This window comes from Stegostoma tigrinum, chromosome 43, assembly GCF_030684315.1.
Source record: "Stegostoma tigrinum isolate sSteTig4 chromosome 43, sSteTig4.hap1, whole genome shotgun sequence".
Lineage (NCBI taxonomy): Eukaryota > Metazoa > Chordata > Chondrichthyes > Orectolobiformes > Stegostomatidae > Stegostoma > Stegostoma tigrinum.
This window is the reverse complement of record NC_081396.1, coordinates 9,916,057-9,924,827: the sequence shown is the minus strand read 5'-3', so window position 1 is coordinate 9,924,827 and position 8,771 is coordinate 9,916,057. Positions and strand designations below refer to the sequence as shown.

The 8,771-nt window shown below is 43.9% G+C and overlaps 1 protein-coding gene across 2 annotated transcripts; it reads right to left on the bottom strand.

The window, feature by feature from the left end:
• Positions 1-2,318: 2,318 nt before the first annotated feature.
• Positions 2,319-7,080, bottom strand: LOC125448994 (gastrula zinc finger protein XlCGF49.1-like). 2 transcript variants are annotated; one of them, XM_048524534.1, is made up of 3 exons: positions 6,863-7,080; positions 6,184-6,269; positions 2,319-3,844 (listed from the first exon to the last, which is right to left on the bottom strand). In XM_048524534.1, the coding sequence occupies exon 3, from the start codon at positions 3,832-3,834 to the stop codon at positions 3,199-3,201; it is 636 nt and encodes a 211-aa protein (XP_048380491.1). In that variant the 5' UTR covers positions 3,835-3,844; positions 6,184-6,269; positions 6,863-7,080; the 3' UTR covers positions 2,319-3,198. The 2 variants fall into 2 exon arrangements, with proteins under 2 accessions (XP_048380491.1, XP_059497865.1); XM_059641882.1 differs by lacking the exon at positions 6,863-7,080 and adding an exon at positions 6,656-6,816.
• Between the last annotated feature and the right edge of the window lie 1,691 nt (positions 7,081-8,771).

The window sequence follows — 8,771 nt, the reverse complement described above, 5'->3', positions numbered from 1 at the left end:
AATTAACACTGGAGTAGAATAGTTGGATACACCGACTTGAAAACAATTCAACCCACTCTATATACTTGTACTACCACAGACTTCATAGTTGAAAAAAAAATGCTTAGTATTGTAAAAGCAAATAGGGACAAAAATACTGATGGTTTTTGGGAATGAGGAGAGAAGGCCACTTAAATTAAGGAGAGATTGGTGAGTCAGAGTTCAGAGACGATATATTTGAAATATGTGTCAACTTTTAGGGTGAGATTAAATAGAGTGGGTGGGTTGACTCAACAGCATTTAAAAGTAGCACTGCATGTGATGAAAAGGGAAGCAGGCAAGAGATTAAAAAAATCGCAATTTTGCCAGTGGGGATAAAGTGTTAGTGTTACTGGTATGTGAATCTGTAAAGGCAAGTTTTAGTAGGCCTTATCAAATCAAAAGGAAATTGTGTGAAGCAAATTATTTTATAAGAACGCCAGATAGAAGGAGAACCCACACTGTGTCATGTGAATATGGCCAAGTGGTATTTTGATAGGGAATGAAAGCAGAAGGAGAATATGTGACAGGTTACAATGTAGAGCAAAGACCCAAATGCAGATGATGCTGATACAGGAAATGCTGTTTCAATTAAACAACATCCTATTGGCTTAACCCTCTAAAATGAGCAGAGGTTCCACACAGATTAAAAGCATACTGAGAAATTATATAATCAAAGTGAGTTGCAGCAAATGGATTTCACCCACAGTAACGGTACCTGAACCAGTCAGTAGCTACCAATTATGTGTAGACTATTGCAAAGACAATGCAGTTATGAAATCTGATACGTATTCTATATCCAGATTTCGAAGACTGTAATAAGAAGCTGGGACAAGTAACTTATATTTCTAAGCTGGACTTACTCAGAGGATACGAACACGTACCTTTATCCAAAAGAACAAAGGAAATTTCTGCTTTTGTGACACCGAATGGGCTTTATCAGTTTCAAGTTGTGTCATTTGGTATGGAGAATGTGCTGACCATATTTCAAAGACTAACCAATAAGGTCATTTCGGGATTACTCAACTGTGTGTTGCAGACAGATGATCTGGGGATTTTCAGTCGCACGTTGAAGGAACATTTGGAGCATCGAGCAGAATTATTCGATCGACTTCAGGAGCCAGACTTGGCGATAAACTAGGCTAAGACTGAGATTTCAAAGGCCCAAGACACATTCCTAGGTCATATCATTGGCCGTGGGCACACGGCCTCACAGAATGTGAAAACAAAGATCATTTAGGAGTTTCACATACTGCCAATGAAGAGTACTTCAGAAGTACTACTTCCTGAGACTGAGTGGTTTTCTTTGAAAATTCATTGCAAATCTCAGCAGTGTGGTACTTAAGCTGACTGACCTGTTGAAGAAGTACAGAAAATTTCAGTGGGCAGAGGAGTGTGAGAAGACATTTTGCAGCCTGAAAGCTGTGTCAACCACTGCTCTAGAGATAGCAACACCTAACTGAAGAATGCCATTTAAGGTGGCTATCATTGCAAATGATGTGGGTGTCAATGCCATACTCTAAGAAGACGACAATAAGATAAAAGACTAATTGGGTATTTCTCCCGAAAGCTGAATGTCCATCAGAGATACGCCGCCACTGAGAAAGACACCGTGAGCTTACTGTTATGTTGCAACATTTCAATTTTTATGTTGTCAGTAATGTATCTAAGATAATTGTATCTACTGATCATAATCCATCAACGTTTTGGAAAAAATTAAAGATAAAAATACCGGACTGTCGCAGCCATTCGATTTGAATAGTATACACTCGGCAAGACGAGAACATAACTGCCAAGGTGTTTTCATGATTTTGATGAAGGAAGATGGAGGGTTCAGTGATGAATTGCTGTGTACTGTGGTACTGAATATTTGCTTGCTTGGTTTAATGTAACATGTATACATACATTAGCATACTCGTAACATGAGTATATTGATGATTCATTTCTTTTTAAGCGGGTAAGTGCACCTTTAAGAGGGATTTGTCTGTCCTGGTTATCTTGAAGGGGGGTATTGTAAACTGCATGTCTGCTCCATCGAAAGCACAGTAAAAACCTTTGTGTTTTTGTTTAATTCAACAAAGCAACAGCAGGTGAAGTCATGCGAGTTCTAGTTTTTACTTTCAGTTGTTGAATTTGGGGTTTTGGGGTTGAAGGTGCTTGATACAACTCTCTCTCTCTCTCTGCTGCTGCTGAAAAAGCTTGAGTTCAGTCTCTGCTTCTACATTCTTTCTAGCAGTGTTCCTTCTCCTGGAGACAGCTCGAGAGTGCAAATCTGTTTTTCTGAATTTGCCTTTGCCAAGGCTGTGTTTATGGAATGCTGCTATATTGGAAAAATAGATGATGAATGGTTAAGTAATATATTATTTTATAAAGTATTTTGATAGAGTTGAAATTATGCCAATTCTTCTGTTTTAGTTTCTATTCTTACACCACAGTAACAATACAATGTATTTTGCTTAAAGCCTCATAAGTTGACAAATCAAATCAATTTTGGAATACCGTACCTTACAGTTGCCTTGAAATGAAATAAAAGTTAGGGTCTAGGCTAACTCCTTAACATGTTTCAGGGGATTCTGTCTGGTCCATAGCACTTGTGTTTATTCAACTCTGATGAACCAGAAAATATATTTGGACAAAATGGATAGGCTCTGCCCCGTGTGAAAGTGTTGATTTACAGTGAACTGGGATATTTTGCAAAAGCTGCCCTACAGATGGGATTTGTATGAACATTTTCATCACAATGCTTTAATAAAGCAGGGTTTAATAACAGCAGTACAAACAGCTCAATGACCGTGATTCAATCTTTTGCATGAATAAGAGCAAAATTCTTCAACTGTGGTCCTTTGTGAACAGCTTAGATGGCAGAATAAATCCCTTCCCACACAATGAGCATCAAATGGTTTCTTCCCAGCGTGAACTCGCTGGTGCGTCAGCCTACCTCGGTTGACTGAGTGAACCCTTTCTCACAAATCAGCGGATGAATAGTTTCTGCCCAGTGTAAACTTGCCGGTGTGTTACCACCTTCAACAAAACAGCAAAACCATTTTCCATACACAGAGCAGGTGAAAGGTTTTTAGCTAGTGTGAACTTGCTGGTGATCCAGCAGCTTAGATGAGCGAAGGAATCCCTGCCCACGCTCAGAGATGAACGGTCTCTCCCCAGTGTGAAGTTTCTGGTGTCTCAACAGGCCTGACAACCAAATGAATCCCTCCCACACTGGGTGCAGTTGAATAGTTTCTCCCCAGTGTGAACCCACTGGTGTGCCAACAGACAGGATGACTCAGCAAAGCCTTTACCACACTCGGAGCAAGTGAATGGTCTCTCCCGAGTGTGAACTTGCTGGTGTCTCAGCAGTTTGGATGACACAGTGAATCCCTTTCCACACACGAAACAGGTAAATGGGTTCTCCCCAGTGTGAACTCGCTGGTGTTCCAGCAGCTTAGATGAGCGAGTGAATCCTTTGCCACACTCAGAGCAGGCAAACGGTCTCTCGTCACTGTGAACTCGCAGGTGGCTCAGCAGTCTGGACGACAGAGTGAATCCTTTCCCACACTCAGAGCAAGTGAATGGCCTCTCCCCAATGTGAACCCGCTGGTGTCTCAGCAGGTCGGACGACTGAGTGACTCCCTTTCCACAATCAGAGCAGGTGAACGGCTTCTCCCCACGGTGACCACGTTGGTGAATTTCTAGCCGGGACGGATAAAAAAATCCCTTCCCACAATCTCCACACTTCCGCTGTCTCTTGCCTTCACAGGTTGCTCTCAACACGCATGATGTGTGCTTCTCTCCATTGTGATTGGTGCTTGTTCCTTCCATGTTCAAAATCCTGTAATAATTACAATGAGCACAACAACGGTCAGACCTGGATGTGCTTCTGTCTGAGCTCTCTCACTGCAAATCAACCTTTCAAACATGGGAAAAGAAGCAGTGAGAGAGAAACAGCAGCATTCATAGCCTGACGTTTGAAGTTAAACTATCAACTAAAGTACATAGAACATAGAACAATACAGTGCAGAACAGGCCCTTTGGCCCTCGATGTTGCACCAACCTGTGAACTAATCTAAGCCCCTTCCCCTACACTATCCCATCATTATCCATATGCTTATTAAAGGAATCGTAGCCTGCATAGAGGAGTATATCCAAGGCGACAAGATTAAAAATCACTCAAAGGATCTTGTAAGATGCATACAATGGAGTCTATTAAAGCAACAGCAAAAGCAGCTATTTGTTGCAAGACAGTTTGAAAAGGAACATTCCCGAGAAATGGTGATTGAATCCTTTGTACTGGCTAGTGCTGGGATATAAGGGAAAGGTGTGACTCACAGTCTGTTAAGACTCTCTGGTAAATGTATATATACTAACACGGAGTCACAGAGCCGTTGAGCTGTACAGCATGGAACCAAACATTTTGGTCCCACTCATCCATGCTGGCCAGATATCTTAAATGAAGCTAGTCCCATTTGCCAGCATTTGGCCCATATCCCTCTAAATCCTCTCTATTAGTATACCCATCCAGATGTCTTTTAAATGTTGTAATTGTAACATCCTCCCCAACCCGCTCTGGCAGCTCATTCCATACACACACCACCCACTGCATGAAAACGTTGCCCCTCAAGTCCCTTTAAATCTATCCCCTCTCACCTTAAACCTATGCCATCTCATTTTGGACACCCCCACCCCAGGGAAAAAAACCTTGTCTATTTACCCTATCCATGCCCCTCATGATTTTATAATCCTCTATAACATCACCCCTCAGGCTCCAACGCTCCCGGCAAAATAGCTCCAGCCTATTCAGTATCACCCAATAGCTCAAATCCACTGACCCTCACAACATCCTTGTATATCTTGCCTGAACTTTTTTAGTTTCACAACATCTTTCCTATAGCAGGGAGGCCAGAATTGGATGCAGTATTCAAACAGTGGTCTAATTAATATCCTGTACAGCTGCAACATGACCTCCCAAATCCTATACTCAATGTACTGACCAATAAAGGCAAGCATACCAAATGCCTTCTTCACTATCCTGCACTTTAAGGAACTATGGACCTGCGCCCTTAGGTCTCTTTGTTCAGCAACACTCCCCAATACTTTACCATTAAGTGTATTAGTCCTGCCCTGATTTGCCTTTTGAAAAGGAATTTTAATGTATGCAGTCATTAGTGTATTTAATTGCATTCCTGTGGAAATTCAGTCTAAGGCAGGCAGAAGAAGCCTCCTTCCCAAAATCAGAGGACTGCTGGTGCAGGAGATAAAGCCTGGAGCGTGGTTTAAAAGATGCATTGTGAAGGCCTAAGAATAAGTGATTTGGGTGAGGGGTTGTCTGGTAAACATCATGAGATCATGGGATGATCTAAAGCTGTCCATGTACTGATCATGCAGTCACATGCTTAAACTGGTTGGATGTGCATGTAATGAATTAATAATCTGATTGGGCGGCACGGTGGCTCAGTGGTTAGTACTGCAGCCTCACAGCACCAGTGGCCCGCGTTCAATTCCAGCCTCAGGTAACTGCCTGTGCGGAGTTTGCACATTCTCCCCGTGCCTGCGTGGGTTTCCTCTGGGTACTCCAGTTTCCTCCCACAGTCCAAAGATGTGCAGGCTAGGTGGATTGGCCATGCTAAATTGCCCGTAGTGTTCAGGGGTGAGTGGGTTATACGGGGGTAGGTCCGGGTGGGATGCTCCAAAGGGCGGTGTGGACTTGATGGGCCGAAGGGCCTGTTTCCACACTGTAGGGAATCTAATCTAATGTAAAAAATAACAGCTAAAGGTGCACTAAAAGCAAATGTATTAAAATGTGTAGGGTTCCCTTTATTCAGTGGAGAGGTCCTTGGAGTGGCTTTCTCCCCACTGATGTAAAACAACAAACTCGTTTATGATTGAAGTGGACCTCGGTATTGAGTGATCTATCTAGTCATTTTGTTTGACAGATTGTTCTGTTAGAAGAACTAAAATTGTCTGCCTTGAATAAAATAGATTGAGCAATGATGACATTTATTTATGAAAGATTAATACTTAGTAGATGAGGAAACATTATTCATGTTAGCTGGTCACAGAAAAAGATATTGGGACACAGAATGATTGAAGATTTTGGTGAAGAGTCACTGGGAGGATAATGAGAAAAACTTCTGTGCAGCAGTTGATAACGATCTGGAATACAGCACTTACTTTCAAAGGCCGACTATATTCACCAAGTGATTCTGTCAGGTGATGTTTGGTTTCGGTTTCGTGCCCGCAAATGTCCATGTGATATCCTGTAAAAGAAGTTTGAAACATCCATCGTTGTTAGTTCCGGATACCAATTCAGAAAAGAAAAACAATTCTTCTGGTCTGAATTTGCAATCATGAACATCCCCCTTCTAACTCCCTCTTAAAGCAAAGGATGTGGATGCTTTGTACTATCATCATCTTGGGCAGTCACTTGTTCCAGGACTAACATGTATGCAAGGTCCTGAATTTCTACTCTCCGTCTTCATGTGACTTAATAGAGTCGCAGATCTTTAGTTACATAAGGCAGCACATCCAATAAGGTAATGGGATGTGGTGAGCATGTCGAAGGGTCCAGGCCCAAAAAGTCAGCCTTCCTGCTCCTCTGATGCTGCTTAGCCTGTTGTGTTCATTCAGCTCTACACCTTGTTACCTCGGCCTTGCCTTGGCTTCCTTTCTGCACCTCTGCCCTGCTTCACTAATGAGGCTTGGGGTGTGTAAGTCTAATACAGCTTGATGGACAGGTTGACTCCATTCATGGCAATGGGTAGCAGACTCCTCCCATTCATCACAGTGCGCAGGCGCCCCACTGCCCGGTGCCCCCAACAAAGATGGCGGAGGATTCCCCACCGCGGCTTACGTTTGGGCGAAAGCCTCCAGTTCGTAGGTCGTCTTAGTTCCGTGCAAATCGGGAAACGATCATTTCCTTTGCAGTTTATACAAGATGTTCACTAAATCTCCCAGTTCCTTCGGTCGGGCCCACCGCTCACCAACGACCCGCCTCGACCTAACCGTTTTCAGTCTGAAGACTCGCCCACTCAAAATAAAAACCCATCGACGGCTCGGCGCATGATCCGTACGATGTCCGGGGCTGCGCCTGCGCAGGGCTCCAGTTCGACGTGCGTGGGTAACAGGTTCCAAAAGAAACAGAACCAGCCGCTTGTGCAGTGGCGCGGGGAGGCCAGCAGAGGGTAGCACTGTATCACTTTAATCACAAGAGGCACAGGCTGGAAGAGAGAGGCTTTCATTCATCACATTTTAATTCATTCAAACCTACTCACCAGCACCCCCCCTCCTCAAAGTTTGACCCATTACAGGGGGAGATAGGCGGCTGCTCCTTCAAGGAACCTATCAACACTTGGACTGCTGTTTCCGCCAGGCCTTTGGATGATGTGTGGTAGGGAGCTGTCCTCACATTGTTGAATCCCCTTTGACTTTGAGCAATAACCAAATTCCCACTGGTAAACGACAGATCATTGTCTGTGACCAGCACTTCCACGGATCATAGAATCCCTAACCTGTGGAAACAGGCCCTTTGGCCCAACAAGTCCACAACGACCCTCAGAGCATCACCACCCAGACACATTCTCCCTATAATCCATTTAATTTACACCTCCCTGAACACTAAGGGCAATTTAGGACAGCCAACCCTCCTCGCCTGCACATCTTTGGACTGTGGGAGGAAACCAGAGCAAATCCCCACAGACACAGGGAGAACATGCAAACTCCACATAGATGGTCACCCAAGGGTGGGATCAAACCCAGGTCCCTGGTGCTGTGAGGCAACAGTGCTAACCGCTGAGCCATCATGCCACTTCTGGGACTGTGTGTTTAAAAAAGGTGTGCACAGTTTTTCTATTGTTGTCCCTGTGTTTGATGAATGGACCCTTTGCACTCCAACTACTTTAAGTGGACATGTACAACTACTAAGAACATTGGACCATGAAAGGAACTGCACAGTCATCATGCAACCCAATCCAAGATTTACCCGGCCATCCCCACAGATGAGGGGTGTGTTGCTGTGGCCATTTTTATCCCTGCTGGCACTCTGGGTATGTTTGCATTCAATCCTGGCCAGCAGGCACAACTTCTCACCAACATCTGGGATTTCCCTCCCACCCTTCTGTCTCTGTCTCTCTCTCTCTCTCTCTTTCTTTCTCTCGCCCTCTAGTCATCTTCTGTGGCTCTCTTTCTGTCATGGAGTTAGAGAGCTGTACAGTATGGAAATGAACCCTTTGGTCCAATTCATCCATGTCAGCCAGATATCCTAAATTAATCTAGCCCCATTTGCCAGCATTTGGCACATATCCCTCTAAACCCTTCCTATTCATATCCCCACCCAGATGCCTTTTAAATGTTGTAATTGTACCAGCTTCCACCACTTCCTCTGGCAGCTCATTCCAATGCACCATCCTTCGCGTGGAAAAAGTTGCTCCTTGCCTCTTTTTTAAACCTTTCCTCTCTCACTTTAAACTCTAGTTTTGGGCTCCCCAACCCCAGGGAAAATCCCTTGTATATTTACCCTACCCATGCCCCTCATGATGTTATAAACCTCTCTAAGATCACTCCTCAACCTTCGAGAGACAGAAAGAATAGCCCCAGCCTATTTAATGTTTCCCTATCGGTCAAACCCCCCAAACCTGGCCACATCCTTTAAATGTTTTCTGAACCCTTCAAGTTTTACAACATCTTTCCTATAGCAGGGACACCAGAACTGAATGCAGTATTCCAAAAGTGGCCTAAACAATGTCCTGTGCAACCACAATTTG